General features: G+C 45.6%; 1 protein-coding gene across 1 annotated transcript; it reads left to right on the forward strand.

The window, feature by feature from the left end:
* The first annotated feature begins 11,527 nt into the window (after positions 1–11,527).
* LOC142563992 (uncharacterized) lies at positions 11,528–19,065 on the forward strand. Its single transcript, XM_075674777.1, has 3 exons — positions 11,528–12,119; positions 12,677–12,713; positions 16,483–19,065. The coding sequence occupies exons 1-3, from the start codon at positions 11,892–11,894 to the stop codon at positions 16,797–16,799; spliced, it is 582 nt and encodes a 193-aa protein (XP_075530892.1). The 5' UTR covers positions 11,528–11,891; the 3' UTR covers positions 16,800–19,065.
* Positions 19,066–19,122: the final 57 nt, after the last annotated feature.

Genomic DNA, 19,122 nt, shown 5'->3' on the forward strand with positions numbered 1-19,122 from the left:
GAGCGCGCGACAATTTTCCGGCACCGTCAGGTGTGTGGCCTGAATTGTAAGCGCTAGTCATGTCGTACTCCTGCAGGTGCAGGCTCCACCGTGGCAGTCGTCCAGAAGGGTGTCTTAGGTTTGTAAACCAACATGAGGAGTGATGATCCGACATGACCCGGAAATCACGGTCATAGAGATAAGGGCGAAACATTGCAAATGTCCGTATGACGGCAAGACACCCTTTCTCTGTGGTAGCGTAATTGTACTCAGGCCATGACAGGGTGCGACTGGCGTAAGCTAAGGCCCTTTCACCATTCTCCCCGCAGGGGATCTATGTCAGCAGGCGTCTAGCGTGTTGCGACACCACGTACCAGAGCACACGAAGGTTGGACCCTCCTGCCTTTAACCGTGCGTGGCTTAGCCGTGTCCGGGCAAAAGGGGATCCGGGGGGTTGAGCGGATGCTGAATGTCAGGACCTTTAAGGGCCCTCGGCAGAGGCTACGTGCCTCTTTGGCCTCGGCTTCACGTAGACGGCACCCCGGACTGACCCACCCGGGAGAAGTCGGTTGTTTCTCTCTCCCCCTCCAGCCTTCGTCTTTCTCTCACATTTCATTTTCCTATCATCTGCCAGCTTCCGCTTACTTCCAATTTTTCCAGGCAGCAAGGGTTAACCTTGTGTGAATAACCAACCTAGGATATTTCATTTTGGTTATAGTGATAACGTAGAGCTGGCGTTTCCAGGACCTGTTTTTAAAGTCCCTGCAGCGTCCCCTTGTAGGGTTCCACGGTGGGCGGCTGACGTTATTGCCGAAAATTACATTTGCCTATGGCTAGTTCCTCCCCTCCCTTCTCTCATCGCCCTCAGAAAAGAGTGTGCACCGATGATGTGTTCCACTTCTTTGGACGTCAAAGGCCGGACTTCCCACGATATCATGTCATTTACTCAGAAAAATAAGATAAACAAGTACGAACAATCTCCCCTTTTCTAGTTTCCAAGGGTTTAACTGATGTCCTTGGTCCAGGCTACTAGGCACCAAGGATGGCAAGTGATGATCTTCTCTTAGAGCTGCATGATCAGAAACAATACGAAAAGTTGCCCAGTCTAGTGTCATTTGGGGATGTTCAAGTGACAGTAACTCGACACCGCACTCTGAACAGCACGCGCGGCGTTGTCTCTGATGATGGTTTGCTCCAGCTGACAGAGGCTGAGCTCTTGGAGGGCTTCAGTGAGCAGAATGTTGATAATGTCAAGAGAATTAAGACGAGGCGGGATGGCAAAGAAATTAAAAGCAAGCTCCAAATGCTCATGTTTGGTTCAATTGTCCTGCCCACACCATCGAGGCCGGGTACATCAAGGTCCGTGTTAGGGCATACGTGCCAAATCCCTTCAGATGTTTCAAATGCCAGCGTTTTGGCCCAGTTCGCAGAACTGCCGAGGCCGTCAAACTTGTGCGAAATGTAGTGGCCGTGACCACCACTCTGTGGCGGGTGAGAACTTTCTCCCCTGTGCAAACTGTGATGGGGAGCACGCCGCATACTCGTGGTCGTGTCCACCCCACAAAAAAGAAAAGTAACTTGGAAAAATTAAATTAAAAGAAAATATAAGTTTCAAGGAGGCACGCAGGCGAGTATCCTGCTTGCGCAAGAACACTTTTACCGATGTGATGCGTCAGGAGGCAGCGACACAAAGGCTTCCGGCGGCTGTCCGAGCCACAAGCACTGAGTCGGCAGTTACGACATCTGCTCCCGCGGCTGTTGCAGCTAGCGCTGCTCCACCACCCCTGCAGAAGGGGCCATCCACCTCTGGGCAGGTGGCCTCAAAGGTCTCATCCAACGTTCCGAGGCCTTCACGTCCAACGAAGCGCTCAGAAGAGCGCGTGTCCAGCACCTCACAAGAGGCGATGGAAACAACCGCTAGCAAGACGGCGCGTTTTCAGTACCTAAGGAGCGGCGAGGCTCCCTCGATTGCTCCAAAAAAACAAAACTCGCGTCACGGCGCCTCCAAAGGGCCCGTGAACTAATCTCCAAATCTCTTAAACACACAGCGCCCAACACATTTACCATAGTGGAGACACAAATACTACAATGGAATGTTAGAGGTCTTCATAACCTTGACGACCATTAGAGGATTCCTACACAAACAGAATCCAAGGTTGCTGTGCGTTCAAGAGACACATCTGAAGCCCACATACACAAACTTTCTTCGTCAGTACATAATTTATCGTAAAGACCGCAATGAGGCTAACCCCTCCGGCGGTGTTGCCGTAGTTGCGGACACGTCTGTAGCTTGTCAACAGATCGCCCTCCAGACGCCCCTTGAGGCAGTGTCAGTTTGGCTAATCCTTTCTAACAAGCTGGTGACTCTGTGCTCTATATACATAGCTCGTAACCATAATCTAAGAAAAACCGACTTCTATAACCTAATTAATCAGCTTCCTGACCCCTACATACTCGTGAGCAGGGGCGTAGCCATAGGGCGGGCTTATGGGGCTTCAGCCCCCCCCCCCCGAAATTTTTTTGTGCTGTTCATGCACCACCGACAAAAGAAACCCCCGAAGCCGGAAATCATTCTGGATTTTGTCTAGAGCGTCATTTTCATGCTCGAAAAGCCATTTCAACGCGATAATTGCGAACTCTGGCTGAATTTCGCGGCAACGCTCATGCACCGGGAGTCACATAACACAAGCAGCCACATCCAAGCACAAAGTTTCAAGGATGTTTTCATAGCGAACGGGCTCGCCGCGGCATTTCGCGAAAACCGCGGAATCTACACTCTATCATGTAATTTACGGAGCGCGTGGATATCAATTCAAAAACTTTAAGGGTACAAAGTTCTCATAAACTTTTGATGTGAAAGGTGCATTGACATTTCCAAACGTGTGCTTTAGATTTTCAATTGCAGAACTTTGTAAGTTTATTGCTCCCATAAATATTTGACGCAAAGGTGCATTGATTTTTCCAAAATCGCACATCAGGCCACACAACGAGACAAGCCAAATGAACACGCTATCAGACAAGTTGACAAAGCCCGCAGCGAGGACCGATGAGACAAAGCTTTGTGGTGGTTCATCCGTGCCGTCATGTCACATAAAAATATTTTTTTCACCTGTGCCAAAGCATCCAGTGAAGACACTAAAGCCAGTCAAGTCAACTACGTTCTTATTTATTTTTTCCACTTTGACTTTTAATCGCGAGGACACATTGAGCCTCTTCAATTTTTTTTGTTCTCGCTCTTCTACCCGCGCGCTGCCAGAGCCAGTCAGAGCCCATGCGTTTTTCTCGTGTTCGACCGACCACCGCGTGGCGCACTTCGGTGCGCATTCGGTTTTCTCTGGCCGAGTGCATTTTGCCTGGCAGAGCTTTGGACGCTTTCTAGCCAACAGACGAGAAAAAGAAACAATGGTCGCTAGCCGCCATCACTGTGGGGACTCGACGGATTGCAGCGCGTTCGCTTGAGCGCAACCTCTCCAGAAAGTCTTGTCGCGCCGATGTAGGATACCGAGCAGTATGCGCATAGTTCTTTTGAAGCAAGCGTCTCGTGTTTTCTTCGATATTCCATTAATAGCCATGTCAGTTGTTCAAAGTAGGCATTCTATTGTGACCAACATACTTTGCGTTTTTTTTTTTCATTACGGTGCCCCCGCCTCACAAAAGGAAAAAAAGAAGCGTTGTTGCACTGCAGCGAATTGTCGCATGGTGAAAGTGCTATTTTGTTACTTTTTTGCGGAAAGTAATGGGCCATGGGACGCTTCAGCTGTCGGATACTCTTATTATATTATTGCGATAGCAATTATATGGACACTCTAGGCGCATTCCTGCCGTCGCCGTCGCCCTCATGTTCCGCATAAAGCCCAAGTGCGATAACATCGTGACCCCGCGCCGCATGCTGTATGTGCGAGTGATAGCGTGGGAGGAATGGGTGAGCTGACGATAGTGGCTCAGTCTTGTGTGCGCAAGGGAGAAAAGTGAGGAGCAAGCGCGCTGCCTTCCGCCGCGCGCTACATCGGGGGTAGTGGATGCAAGCGGGGCAGCATCTAGGATTCTGTGAATCTGTGATTGCGCAGCATGTTTATTTGCCTTGTTTGACGCATTATATACTGTGACTCTTTCTTAGATACGTAGATTTATTGGAGACTTAATTATACGTATGTTTAGATATCTTGTTGCGAGGTTTTGTGTATACGTGCAGTGAACTTTTCCAGTGACACTTTTTTGCCCTTTATCATGCTGTATCATCGCGTTTGTATATTCCATTGCATCTTCGCATTTCTAATGTGCGAGGGCGAGTCAAATGAAAGTGACCCATCCCAACACGCACAATTATGGTTCTGTTCGTTATCTGCAAGGCCTGCGCGTAGCACACAGGCATCTCTCATTTACAAAAGTGACACGCAAGTGTGAGGATAAATGTTCTTTTATGCTCTCATACACTGGGTTGAACATGGTTGCGTGCCGTAATGGACTCTCCAGAAGTTGAGCAGCGTGGTGCCGTCAGGTTTTTGACAGCTGAAGGTGTTTCCCAAAGAGAAATTAGTCGCCGCATGGCTGCCGCGTTCATGGAACATTGCAGTTCATTGGCCACTGTGAAGCGTTGGAACAAACTATTCAAAGAAGGACGTGAAATTTGTAAAGACGATGCCAGACCGGGCCAAAGCCATCGTGCAATCACCCCTAACAAAATTGCAAAGATCGATGAGCTGATGAGAAGAGAACGGAGGATAAGCATCGATGAACTGGCAGAGCGCGTGAACATCAGTCACGGTTTCATTCACGCCATAATTCATGAACATCTCGGTTATTGGTTCTTGTGTGCGCAAGATTTTGAACCACCGCCGTACAGCGAAAGAAAAAGCTTATGAGCTTATCGACATAAAGTTGTTGCCATTTATGTAAAGCGCTTTGCTAGGCGGAATTTATTTAATAACTTTAGTTTTAGAGCGTACAATTTTTCTGAAATAATAAAGTTATTACCTGGGTCTGAATATTACTTTTCTATGCATTTGCACATTGTCAAAAGAGTTTGTTAAATTGGAGCAGTAGACGTGCCTGTTGTCACGCCAAAAAGACTCATTTTTTTGGAAAGAAGCAACAAAGCTCCCATGGCGTTTCGCTAAATTCAGGAATTAGACTCTCGCAGGAGCAACTTGTCGACGTTTCGTCAAGCTGGATAAGCAGGCACCATCAACAGAGGCACTGACACCTGGGAAGCTGCACGCTGTTGCGAGTGAGTATTTTAAATTGAGCATATTTTGCAATATAACTTTATTTGATAAATGAGCAACTGACTGAAATATTTAAAACATGCTGCTCGTTCCCATTTCTCAACAGATGGCTTTGCAGCCTACGCCGACAACAAAGCATCAGAAGTGCCAGCAGCAGACCAACGTCGAAAGATGAACCGATTTATCGCAGAGATGCTGAAGGATTCAAATAAATAGTCCTCAGGGGGAAATCATATTGAACTTGTTTTAGAGCGCAGCTCTTTGGCGTCCGTTCCTGGGTTTCGCGTCGTCGTCGGCGTTGTCGTCGGCCTCGTAACCAGCTCCGCCCCCCTTTCATCCCCCCAGCGCTAGCAGCGACCGACTGATACCGCTGGATGCCGCTGACGCCGCTAGAAAGTCAAGATAACGTGACTGCATAGAACACCATCACCGCCATGCAGAAAGAGGAGGAAAGGGTCCCCCCCCCTCCCTGTTCTTGTGTGGCGGATAGGGTGCTCTTCAGTTGCCGACGCGCCGGTTATTTCACGTAGGCCCCGGCACGTCGATGAATACGTGACCACCTTCCCACGACTAGACCTGGTTCTTAGCGCTGCGGAAGCGAGGGTATCATATTGTTTGTGTCGGCATCGGCGGCGTTGTCCCTGAAACCAACTCCGCAGCTGGGGTTGACTCACTATCGGCGTCAGCGGCATCAGTCAGTCGCTGCTATCTCTTCCCTCCTCCCTTTATCGTGTTGTCCGCTTGCTGCGCGCGCTTCTGCCCCCATCGCTTGCCGCTGGGTGTACACGCCGCCCCCCTCCCCCCTCTTCCTGCGAGTCTCCGGTTGTCAAAGCGCCGGCTCGAACTTAATTTCTTTCTTCGCTCCTCCTCCAATGCAACCCCTGTGCGGTGGCAATCAGAGAGCCAGATCGGTGGCGGCGGATCTGTATATGTGCACCGCCCGAGCCGAAATTGCCGCTGCCGTTCGCCCTGTGCGGTGGCAATCAGAGAGCCAGATCGGTGGCGGCGGATCTGTATATGTGCACCGCCCGAGCCGAAATTGCCGCTGCCGTTCGCCACTGCGAAATTATCTGCCAGTTCTTTCTGAGCCATGAGCGAGACGACCGATGGAAGTCCTCCGTCTGCTGCTGCTGCTGCTGCTGCTAAACGAGCTGCCAGAGCAGAGGCCCAGCGCCGTCGCCGTCAGAATCCAGAGGTGCGTGCCGCCGTCGAGATGATCCAGGAGTACGCGTCGCCGAAGCAGAGGCTAAGCACCGCCGCCGAGAAGACCCTGCCGTTCGCGCCGCCGAAGCGGAGGCTCATCGCCGCCGTCGAGAGCAACCAGCAGTAAGCGAGGCTGAAGCAGAAGCTCATCGCCGCCGCCGAGAAGACCCTGCAGTTCGCGCCGCCGAAGCGGAGGCTCATCGCCGCCGTCGAGAGCAACCAGCAGTAAGCGAGGCTGAAGCAGAAGCTCATCGCCGCCGCCGAGAAGACCCTGCCCTTCGCACCGCCGAAGCGGAGGCTCATCGCCGCCGTCGAGAGCAACCAGCAGTAAGCGAGGCTGAAGCAGAAGCTCATCGCCGCCGCCGAGAAGACCCTGCAGTTCGCGCCGCCGAAGCGGAGGCTCATCGCCGCCGTCGAGAGCAACCAGCAGTAAGCGAGGCTGAAGCAGAAGCTCATCGCCGCCGCCGAGAAGACCCTGCCCTTCGCACCGCCGAAGCGGAGGCTCATCGCCGCCGTCGAGAGCAACCAGCAGTAAGCGAGGCTGAAGCAGAAGCTCATCGCCGTCGCAGAGAAGACTCTACCGTTCGCGCGGCCGACGCCAAACGCTGCGCTCAAATTTCGCATTAGGAAGTAACGTAATCATCGGTAATTTTTTCTTCTATATGGTGCACAATTTTGTTTGCACATATCTACACGGTGTTCTGTACTCATAAAACACATGACTAGAGCAAACATTGCTGCATTTTCCATGTTGCCCATAACCCTCCCCACAAAAGAACATTCGTTCCTATATTGCGCGTGTGCGCCGATATCACGCGGATCACCCACATAAGCCATATGCCCCATATCACCCGTATGAAACACACCTTATATCGAATAACGTATGCACGGGTCCTATATATAGGAGCTTTCGGTAGGGTTGGCCTACTTTCAGGTGTATCTGAGTGGCTACGGCGTTGCACCAGCTCCTGGACAGGTAATATGAATTTTTTTCCCTTTATTTTTTTGAATTCCACTGCCAGGTGCTAGCGGCCGACTTCTGCTTGAAGAAACCGTAAGTGATAAAATTGTACCGACTAAAATGTGTTTTTGTCAAAGCTTCTTCTTGCTGTGTTTTTCCGTGTTATACAACTATTAAAAAAAGTTAAGTGCGTGACAAAAACGAGTGCGTTTTCTCTTTGTTACACCTCAGTTTGGAGGTCTACTGGGTTCGTCTGAGTTGGTGTCGGCTCACGGCTGCTCAGCTAACCTTGTTAAACTGCTCATGCTTGTTCCGGATGTTGTTGATGTTGAGGTGGCGTCAGCCACGACTCCAACAGGCGCTTAAACATCTGAGTGGGTAAAACAGTTTTATTACGTTTATTAGAAAACCTTCCCCGGTACCACTCCATGCGCAGCGTAAAATCGGAAAAGGCAGTGAGAGCAATCTATCCATTGCTCATTTGAATATGCTTGACATAGGCAACAGGAGCCGCCTACAGAGCTACGACATTGACTAGCGGCGACCTTCTTCTTGAACTCCGAAATAAGACCCATGAGAAACAGCGGAACCTAAGGTCAATTGGAGACTCACCTATCAATGTGACCCCGCAAACCACTATGAACACCGGACCGAATCCCAGTCAAAGCTCATGCATCCTTTTCTCAAGAAAAAGAGGCTTTATTACCCGCCGTGGTTGCTCAGTGGCTATGGTGTTGGGCTGCTGAGCACGAGGTCGCGGGATCGAATCCCGGCCATGGCGGCCGCATTTCGATGGGGGTGAAATGCGAAAACACCCGTGTGCTTAGATTTAGGTGCACGTTAAAGAACCCCAGGTGGTCAAAATTTCCGGAGTCCTCCACTACGGTGTGCCTCATAATCAGAAAGTGGTTTTGGGACGTAAAACTCCAAATATTATTAAGAGGCTTTATTCCAGAACCCGCCATTGTGCTAAATGGACAGCCCACAAATGTTAACATAGAACACAAATTTTAGGCAGAATTTCAGACGCAGAAGTGACATTCACACCACACATAAGGCATGTTATTAGAGACTGCCTAAACAATATGAATATTCTAAAGATATTGTCGCACGCAACACGGGGTGGTTGATAAAGGGAAAATCAGACAGGCACCCATTCGCAGCGATTGCTACAAAGGGTTGTCTGATTTTCCCTTTATCAATCAGTTCTCTCCACCTTGCGGGTTTCCGCATAACTATTACGTCAAACGTGGGGTAGTGATCGGAAGTGCCTAACATACCTCTACAAGGGCCTTAACACAATTATATTATGGTGACAAAATGTTCCAGTCTGCTGCTCCAAGCGCCCTAAAGATACTGGATCCGGTTCACCACCTAGGCATCAGGCTGGCCACAGGCGCCTACACGAGTGAACGAGTGGTTGCTCCATCTTCAGCGTCCATACGTAGTTTCAGATATCTTCTTAAAGTGAATGCGAACCCAGAACATCACTCTTAACTAAAACTGTAAAATATTTAACACGTGCAACGCTGTTCCGTAATCGACCTTCAGGTAGAGAACCATTTTCCCTGCTCGTAAGGAACTTTTCAGAGGAAATTAGAGCTCCGAATCCTAAACGAAGCCTGTGCCGCAGTGGCAGTGGAAGCTCATTTTATGCTGCACATTGGTCATAGATGTTACAAAAAATGCACCAGAGTGGCGTATGGTAATGAATTCCCTAGAATTTCAGTCCAACTACGGGTGCGCAGAATTGGACATTGATGCTTCAAAGTTGCACGCAGGCGTTTGTTATGCTGAAGTCGGCCTATCCTTTTCAGAAACCGCCTGCTGTTTGCACCCGGAAACAAGCATTTGTACGGCGGATGCCTACGCACTCTTTTCGGCTGCACGGCACATCAAGGAAACAAAACTACATGATGATTAATATATACATGATTCATTAGGCTTGGTCAAAGCCTTTATGTCCCTACAGAATAAAAATCCTGTCTTTACTGAACTTTATGCAATCTTGTGCGCTTTGTACAAATCATTTTATACTGGTTACCTGGTCACAGAGGCATCGATGGTAAATTTAGTTATATTAACGTTAGTAGAAAGCCGGCTAACATTCTCCGCAACTATGAGTCAGGCAACGTTTTAATCAAAAAAGCAGATCAGGCAAGATACCTTGGTGTTTTCTTCAGATCTTTCGTGGAAGAGACATGTGAACTACATCATCTTAAAAGCCGGACGTGTTCGGAATTTCATAAAAAGGAATTTTAAAAAGCCGCTCAGGATGTCAAACAACTTCTGTACTTCTCTAACATTCGGTCAATTGTAGAGTACGCTGCAGTGGTCTGGGACCCGAACACCAAAACTCTTTTGAACTAGTTGAAGGCAATACAGAACCTTGCTGTGTGGCTTGTTGCTAACAAGTATAGTCATGATGTGAGCGTTACAGGTCTAAAGCATACTTTCTCGTGGGATACTCTAAAACAGCCGCCCACATTTTCTAGGCGTTTATTTTTGAAGCACATTGTGTTTGAATAGGGGGCAATAAATCGACATGTGTACTTTCAGCCCCCCAAGTACATATCCAGACAAAGGGACAAGAGCAAAAAGAAAATTGGCGAATATTCATGCCATACATTTGCATTCCAAGCATCATCCCCCCCCCCCAAGCTATTAAAGAGTGGAATGCCCTTCCCGACACTGTTGTCACTGCCCCTACTGAAATGTTTTCTTGTGTGGTCTGGCAGCATGTGCGCATGAGGGCAACATGACCAATTGTTTCATTTAGTGTGCCGCTGTGACCTGCTAGTTCCACTGCAATCTGTGTTTGTAACTTTTTGTGTTCACTCATGTATAAAAACGCCCTACAACCATCCCTCACCGTGAATGTAAGTATGTTAATAAATAAATAAATAAATACATACATAAATGCTTGCAGAGTGTATAGTCCCATCGGTAACTACAAAACCAAGTTTTTCTTCCATCGCTGTCGTTGTCATGGACTTAAAACACTTCCTGCGCAGGAAACTGAGGGACAATTGGCAACGTACGTGGTACACTGAAACACTGAATAAACTTCACAACATCAAGCAAAACTTAGGAAACTGGCCACCAATAACAAAAATACGACACACCAAACTTATTTTTTGCCGTCTTAGGGTAAGCATGTCACTCACTCGTCCTTATTAACGGGTGCTGCAATAAAGTTATTGTAAGTAAAACACAAACCTCCCAGCCTTTGTATTCAAGTGCTCACTGGAGAGGTACGAGTGCTACTACTAGATGCTTATTGTTCTTTAGGAATACTGCTTTTGTGATACGCATACACCTTTGCTTATTGTCACTATTTCAATACCTGTACGTTTTACGTACTTTACAGCGACTGAGATTTAGGGCCTTTTACAGCCAAGCAACATCTGCATATCGCAATTCACTTGTCCATCTCCTTCACAAACCAATGGCAAGACATCAGCACTTGCATGGCGCTCCTCAACCACGTCTGACCCTTGCGCCACTTAACAGCACACAGAATCATAATCATCACATATCTGATCTGAGTCTAGTTCTGCTCGTGTGGTTCAGTAAATACACTGCAAACTACCACCGTCAATAGTCCAACATGAAGGACATCTACTTAATAAAGCAAATAAATCTTCATATACGGCATAATTTCATTCTGCGTGCAAGTAATTTATCAAAATTGTTTAGAGAAACTTGCCATCGAAATCGGGGGGTGGTGTGCGCATTATCAGTGACGCAAAAGCCCCTGAAAATAGATCACAGGCTTCATTGCAAAGGCAGCTGGTAGATCTCAGCAATATTTTAGAATTGTGGCACCTCCAGGCGAAGGGGAAACGTTGACCAAGGTAATGCAGGTGCAAGGCGTTGGCGGCTTGCAAATAACCGAACCTCAGACCCAGAAAAACATAGCTTCCGTAGGCTTTAAAGCGCTGAACGTAATGTATCCTGTTTTCAGTCCTCCGACACTAGGCATGACGGAAGAATCGTCAACGCTGTGTGTCAGCGCCGCCAGTGTGTCTGCGCCGCTTCCGCGACTGGTGTAACTGGCGATCTCTTTTCCTTCCGCCAAGGACTTCTGAAACTTATACAAACGATACCACACTCGCTGGCGTCCCTTCATTGTTATCAAATGGGTCAGAGGGAGTCAGTGTTTCAATGTTATGCTGTGGGGAGGCGTCGACTTTCCTTCGATAAAACGGGCTACTACTTCATCAGCAGGTCAATTTTGCACGCCGCTCTCGGCAATAACGTGCGTTCTCGTTGCAACGCTAATCACTTTATTAGTGCTGCGGTCACCGCAGACGCTCAAATTAAGTTTCACAGTTTTTCTGTGATGCCCGTAAACTCATTTCTGCCTCCCACAATAGGCTTCAATCATCGTCTGTGAAAGATGCATAAAGTCGCTAGAAAAACAGCTGTTCTCAAGAAGCGCTCATCTGAAGTAACACAATTCCTTGATCTTCAGACTAAAATTAGAAACGAATAGTACTGATCCGGCGAAGGACGAGTTGATGTGGGAAGACGAGCAGCTCTTCAGCGTTCGCTGCGAACGCCCACACAATTTCGTAAGCTTCATGGAGAGAACCAGGATTGCACGGGATGTGTCACGACAACTGCGTGAGCGGAAGAAGCAGCATCTCACATGCGGATTATCGTTGCGTTGGAAAATTGTGTTATTGGCCTTTTTGATCGCTGCCGGTTCTGCATCAGCGGCCTTGTTTTTTGTGCCTGGAAGTAAGGTGAGCCGGGCTACTTATTTTTCTACTCCACACTCAGTTGTTGCGTCTAAACTGTATCAATTTCTTGCCGTAAGTTTCGCGGACAATTATGCATGCAGCGCGCCTTCTTTGTCCTTTATAACAAATTGTTATTGCATTTTTATTGTTTCTGACAGTTATTGTTCTTGAACATAAGGCAGACGAATTCCTAAATTTTGTTTACGTCTATTACTGTGTTCTGAAACTTGAAGCACATGGCTTATTCAAACAAAACATTGAAATTCCAAATTTTGTGCTTTAATTTTACACAACATATAAGAACTGAGTCAATTTCATTCAACACAAAAGTGGTTTAAGATGTCACTACCAAGAGCTTCCCCAGGTATGTAGTTGGATGAGGCAATATACATTCTGCTATCATTGTTACCGTCTGAAAGAACCGTTGGTGATGTAGGCGACTATAGCTATAGGTAACGCGTGCAATTATTAGTGGCTGTTCAACACGTGCGACCAATGTTCACTCGCGTACCGATCCCAGTGATATATCCGAATACGAAACACCGTTTCTTTCTTTGCAGCCCTCATCGTGCGATGAAATAGCCGCAGCATATTCTGGTGAGCTTGTTTCTGTGTTTTCTCGTTTGCAAGAAGAATGAATTCATTTGGGTGTGCAGGTGTATAATATTACCGTTGCATTATATCTAAGCACAACAATATTTCTAGACTGTTGAAATTGTCAATTGAATTCAATGTCGCATGCTCATAACGGATGCGTAGAATTTCCGTGCATGGAATATCATCTATGCAAGCATTTTGCAAGCAGCAAATGAATGAGTTAATTTCACCGCACAAAGAGCAAGTATATGCATAGAACAGTTTGCCAGAAATACACAGAAAGCCTAAGGATTATAATGCACTGTGTACAACTGGATTCTTTAGCCGCAAAAGAGAAGGGCTGACTGCCATTCCAATTGCTGAATGCGTTTTACTGCTTATTATAAAAACTACTAATACGTTATGGTATGTTTACTTAGAAACGTGTTACTTGGGAAAACTTCTGCTTTGAGCTGAAGCTGCACGAACACACCACCCGAGCGTTCATCGTTAGGGACGACACTTGATGCTTTCATCCATGGTCGACGTCATGTGGTTTTTAAGATTACTTGGTTTAATGTTAGCCTTGTATGTGCTGGAAGGTGAGTAACCAAGTACTATCGGTTTAGCTTGTTTCGAGTTCTTTTTCTCTTCAAGGAGAGCGTTTGCAAAACTTTCATGCATAAGCTTACCGGCCTACCGTGGTCTTGCTAAATGTAAACTTAACCGCGTATATGGTATAATATACTCGCTATAAATCACTATGACGATAATATTTGAAATGACAGATGCATTACTCCCCCATCACATCTGAATTACATGTACCAAATTTGGTTTTGGAGTTTGCCTCTTTGTAAATATTAGTGGTGCACGACATTATGCGTGGTTACATATAATACGACAAGAAGGATATGGATGTCCAAAATATCAGCATAATGTATCCGTCTATCGCAGCATTAAGGTGAGATCAATAAAAATGAAGTTATCAGCACAGATAGGCGCAAAAAGAATGTGAACATCACTGTTTCATGCATCTGAATAAGAAATCGCGAAAAAGCACTGCCAGTCGCCGTCTCTTATAGAAATTAGTAATGGTTTCGATTCGAACATATTGCACTGACTCTTAAGTACCTTGATTGAAAAAAAACTTGTTCTTATTTTTATTTCTTCCCGTTGGCCGTAATCTGCAAGCATGATACATCTCGACAGAAAACGAAACATTACAGCATTGCTCTTCCGTACGAGCTTCAAAAAGCGACTTTCTTGAAATGCGTGTTTTTGGCACGGTTATTGTACCTCTGAGGAGTTTGTGCCCACCATCACACCTACAAGGTGTTTGATGTTGGGAAAACTCCTCTGCCGGCCATAGTTTTGACATACCTTAAATGGCGTGCAGTGTGGCTCTGTCTAGCTCAGTGTAATACGTTTATGCGTGTGGTAAAACTTATAAATACTGGAAACCCATCAAGTGCATGTGTCACTATTGTTTAGACTGTCTATATTTTAGGCATGTTATAATTTCCGTCCACACACGTAATTGAAACCAAAGACTGCTTAGTTAGCCCTTAGTGCAAGACAGCTTTGCAGCTATTCCCCGGTGCTAATTTTCGCCAAATCTGCCATTGAGCTTGGAACGTAGCGTATTACGAATGTTGTGCATACCCATGAAAGAAACACTGTGCTAAATTTATGCGCACCTATAATGACTCTTACAGTGAAGCGTATTGAAAATAGATACTGAATAAAAGGAACAAACACAAACATTGTGGGCGTCTGTGCAGATAGTCGTTTTTTCTCCAACCCGCTCCTGTCTACAAATTGGCCCACTGATCCCACCCCTTTCAGTGTTATCCTTGCGCTATTTCTTTGAGTTTTTATTGCAAATACCTCATTTATGCTTGCTGGTTTTTTGGTCTCACATGCATTGTACACACGGAGAACTGATCCGAATGATTCCGCTCGTGCAATCAATTGGAGCACATATATGCGACTCCTCTGTTCTGCCTATTTTTACCGCAATTTGACCTAGGCATCTCCATTATGGCAGCCTTTACGATTCAGGTTGAAGTTGCCTGTACTCTATGGCGCTGGCTGCTCATAAATTTGCTTGAAGCTTCACAAGGATGGTTGAAAACATCTGTTATATCCAGAACTGCATTTAGTGGAACTAAATAGCTTTGACCATGAGAGATCTACAACACATACACAAATAGCAAAAGGAAAATTTGCCATGAGTTACCCAAGATAATTGCATGAGTAGTGGAGAATAGTTGAATTCTGCTCAAGCTAGCGGAAATTAGTCTTATCAGACGCTGTGATTTCACTGTTTTCTTTTATCTCTACATTTGAGCTAAAGGCACGGTTACCTGCTACCGTGCTTCCGTTTTCTATAGCGTAGCTTCCTTTTGGTCTTTTCGTATTCTGTGCTTCTAACTACAATGTAAAATTTAGCATCACCTAAACTTAACCGTATACTGTAAACGTTTTACACCGCTAAGGATGCAGGAGTATGTGATTGATATTGCTCACTCTCAAGTCTGCAAAAATATTGTACGAGACAGCGAGCTGAGGCAGCAGCAGTGATAAGACGGCGTAACTGGAAGCAGGAAGTACACATCAGACTGCATCTAAACCTCAATTATGGCACAGACACTGGGGCGCGCAAACAATTATGAGCAGTACAAATATTTATGTTTGCTACAATAGTGAACATTTCCATAATTCAATTTTCTGAGCGTGAGAGATTCACGATAAGCAGTGCAAGCGACATTTTCATCAGTAGATAAACTTAACCGGAATTTTTTTACAAACTGATGAATGCGAACGTGTTTTGCCCATGTTTATCAGAACATGTGCCAGAAAAGGAAACGCAAGGTATTCGAAACATTTAAGTAATAAGTATGCGCCAATATTCAAAATGTTCAATAAGAATTGAATACCTGCTGCTTTTTGACTCCTTCTTATCATGGGGGAAGTATCCCAATATTAGTTTTTTATTATATAAGGCCAAAAGACTTGTTAGGGTCTCCAGAGATGGAACTATTAATGTCGCAGCAGTTCTAAAGGATTCTACTATAGTAGAGCTGCGGTTGTTGCACAAGAGCACCAGTACCTGAACGAATGGTCGGAGCAATTATTTTATAAGAGAGGCCCGCTTTTGGCATACGTCTATATGAATTTACTCCTGTCTATTTCTTGATTTACCACGGACTTGCATTGCTTTAAAACAATATGCAAAGCTGTAGTCTTATACTTCGTTTCAGCAAACACAATAAATGTGGCGACCTGCAGTGTTTTGTTGTTCCGTTGCTGTCACTAGTATTGTTCCCCTCCCAATTGAAAGGAGTTATTTATCATTCACAAGGTGCTCAGGTCTCCGAAAGTTTCGTGAAAGACATTACATGTAAATATCAAATTGTGCAGGGTGCTTATTTTCAGCTGCTTCAAAATTTTAAAATTCGCCTAAGGCAGTAAGCACAATTTTAGCCTTCATCTAAATACTCGAAGAGGTGGCACTGCGAGCGTACTGAGCAATAGCACTGTGCAAATCAAAGTGGTTATGCCAGGCTTCTGACTTCGGTATCCGAAGCTACAGGAAATTCTCCTAGGCTGTCAGCAGTGAGATTTTTGTGAATATGCTTTTCTCATTGAAGTGTTCACCTTCGCAACCAAATGTACCAGAAAAAAAAACTAACCATTGCATGCCTTGAGTATGAAGTATCCTGCATTATTCTGACTATCATTATTGCATGCAAGTTTAATTTTTGTTTCCGCCCTTCTTCTTCTTCAGACCCAGTTCCGCCATTCGGTATTACCATGGTCTCCCTGTCACCGTCTCAAGCAGTACTCCGCTGGCAACCTCCGCCGAAAGTGTTTGGCGTCCTCACCGGATATACCATAGAAATATGCGACACCTTCGCGCAGTGTGACGCTGATGAGAACGTGGCCGGTTGCTTCGAACACCACACTTCGGAAGCATGGCTTAAATTTGAGACCACTGTCGACACGCCATACTGCGTGTTAGTCATCGCCAACATGCAGTGCGGTGTCACGATCATCAGCAGTCGTGCAGCCGCACACGAAATCAGGACTGCATTGTTTGATTAGCACAATAGACCTTTGTATTTCTAGAACATTTTCCACCAATGCTTTGACTATGCCCGACGGATTGTGAAGTTTATGGTTTGAATAGAAACGAGCAATTGTTAGAGAAAAGGGGTTTCGTATTCTTGCTATACATTACGTAACTTACTGAAAATCTCACCAACAAGTTACTTGAAACGTCACGAACGTCAGCATGGAATACAAACATCTTTTTTGTTTGAAACACACAAATACGTAGGCAAGCTCTTTAACTGTGTAAATGCTAAAAACTGCTGCTGTAATTTGAAGAGCTGGGTAACCATTTTATGTGTAAGGAAAATCACTGTCTGCTTGGTTGTTTGTCTTTCGAGTTTTATTCTTCCCTAGGTGTCCATGTTGTCAAGGGTTACTGCTGCTGCCGACATAAATAATGGCAGTCTGCTCGAGCAAAGAGATCAGAACATATTATACTGCAGAGAGAGCAGTTATCCGGAATACATACAGCTACGTAGCACCCAAACTCGCGAATATGTAGAAGTGTCCTTGAGGTTATGCAAAGCGCATTGAAAGATGGGGTATGTTATCAGCCTTGTCAATCTACATATTAAATTGACTGTGAACGACCAGTATCGCTCTGTTGCATTAGATAATCTTACATTGCCTGTGTAGAGTAGCATGTCTGTGTCAGTGTCGCGTGCTGCCTTGAAATTATAACTACTACGAAAGCTGGTCACTTCATCGAACGGTTGCAAGTTTGGCATATACTATGTCTTAAACAGGCACGATGTATTCAAGAACTTGGACTCGAATATGTGCTCCGCAAATATCACGCACAGTACACTTTCCGATTCATCTTCGGAAACATACTCCTATAATACCACAGATTGTCTCAAGTAGACTGCAAAATTCTGGATAGCGTGTAACAACACGTACCAGCACATTACACTGCGTCGCAGCTAAAGATTTTCTTTTGCATTATTGTTCTGCGTTTTTGGTTTATTGATTATAAATTATAACAAACGCCCGGCGCGCTGTGCAGACGCAGGTTCTGAAAAAACTTCAGTGCCCTTGCGCGTTAAAAGAAGACCATTTCTTTCTTTTTCATGAATATCACTTCGAGGAGTATACGTCCTCAAATACTTGACCTATAAATGTCCACTTTAAATCGAGCCGGTAAATATATAGCTATAGACTTTTTCCCGTACACATTTATTGAACACATACTCCCGTGCGTACTGCGTTTTGAAATGAAAAAAAAAATTATCCGTACGAGCCATGTTTGCATAATTTTGGTAGCGTTCCAATAAATGTAACTGAGAGAATAACTATTATGCACACTACATGTGTACATGTATATGTAAGTGTACAGAGGAGTCTGCATGCACGTAAGCGGAGCTTGGGTACTTGTGAACACACTTGCTGACAGAGATTAAGCTACCTCTGAGAGCAGGAATGCGTGAAACTGATTTTTCGCGATGAACATCGCACTGACACATGAAGAAAATCTTATGCTATCCTAATTCTTTGTTATTTTCCATTTATGTCAGCCTAATTTGGAACATATGTACTTTTGCACTAATTTTTGACATGCGCGACCTGCAGTTCATTTTCGTGACACAACGCATTTGGACTGGCAGGGAGGATTGATCGATTTTTTTATTAATTTATTTCTGCACATCAACAGAAATTGAAGCAAAAGCGACACAGCTATACAGCCTGACAGGCAGCATCAACCGCAGAAACCGTTTGATTGCTATTGATATTAGGCCGACCTGCAAGACCATGCTGAGTAGGCCCTGTGGAGGAATGACACCATCGTTCACTCGCATAAAGCTGGAGTGACATTCGGCTTCTTGCAGGCTGGCAGCAATATCACCTTCACCATGCACAGCTATGCACACCTAAGAACATGATTACAACGTGCACCTAGCTATGCAGGGACACTTAAAAATTCAATGTTGCGACTGTGGATGTAAGCCGAATTTTTATCGGTGTGAAGTGCTAAAACATCGATCGCAACTTACGCGGGAGATTATTGAAGCTGATCTCATAGCAATGGCAGGCAGCATGTGCGTTAGTGCGCCATCTTTGTGCCTATCTCCAGAGGAAGTAAGATTTCTTGAGGAGTTTACCCTTGCATGACAGAACTGCGCCTTCTGTGATTCATGATGGTGTAGCCCTCTATCGGTGTGATGCTTCGTGAAACGTTTTCACGCATGTCCTGATGCTTTCTTGTAGCAATATATGTAGTGCAGCCTGCCAATAAACCAGTTGAAGTCAGCGCTCTGTTCCTGTATCTCACCGGCTCGGCTTGTTTCTTCCTTTCTATGTTGCACTGTACCAGCTT

This window comes from Dermacentor variabilis, chromosome 11, assembly GCF_050947875.1.
Source record: "Dermacentor variabilis isolate Ectoservices chromosome 11, ASM5094787v1, whole genome shotgun sequence".
Lineage (NCBI taxonomy): Eukaryota > Metazoa > Arthropoda > Arachnida > Ixodida > Ixodidae > Dermacentor > Dermacentor variabilis.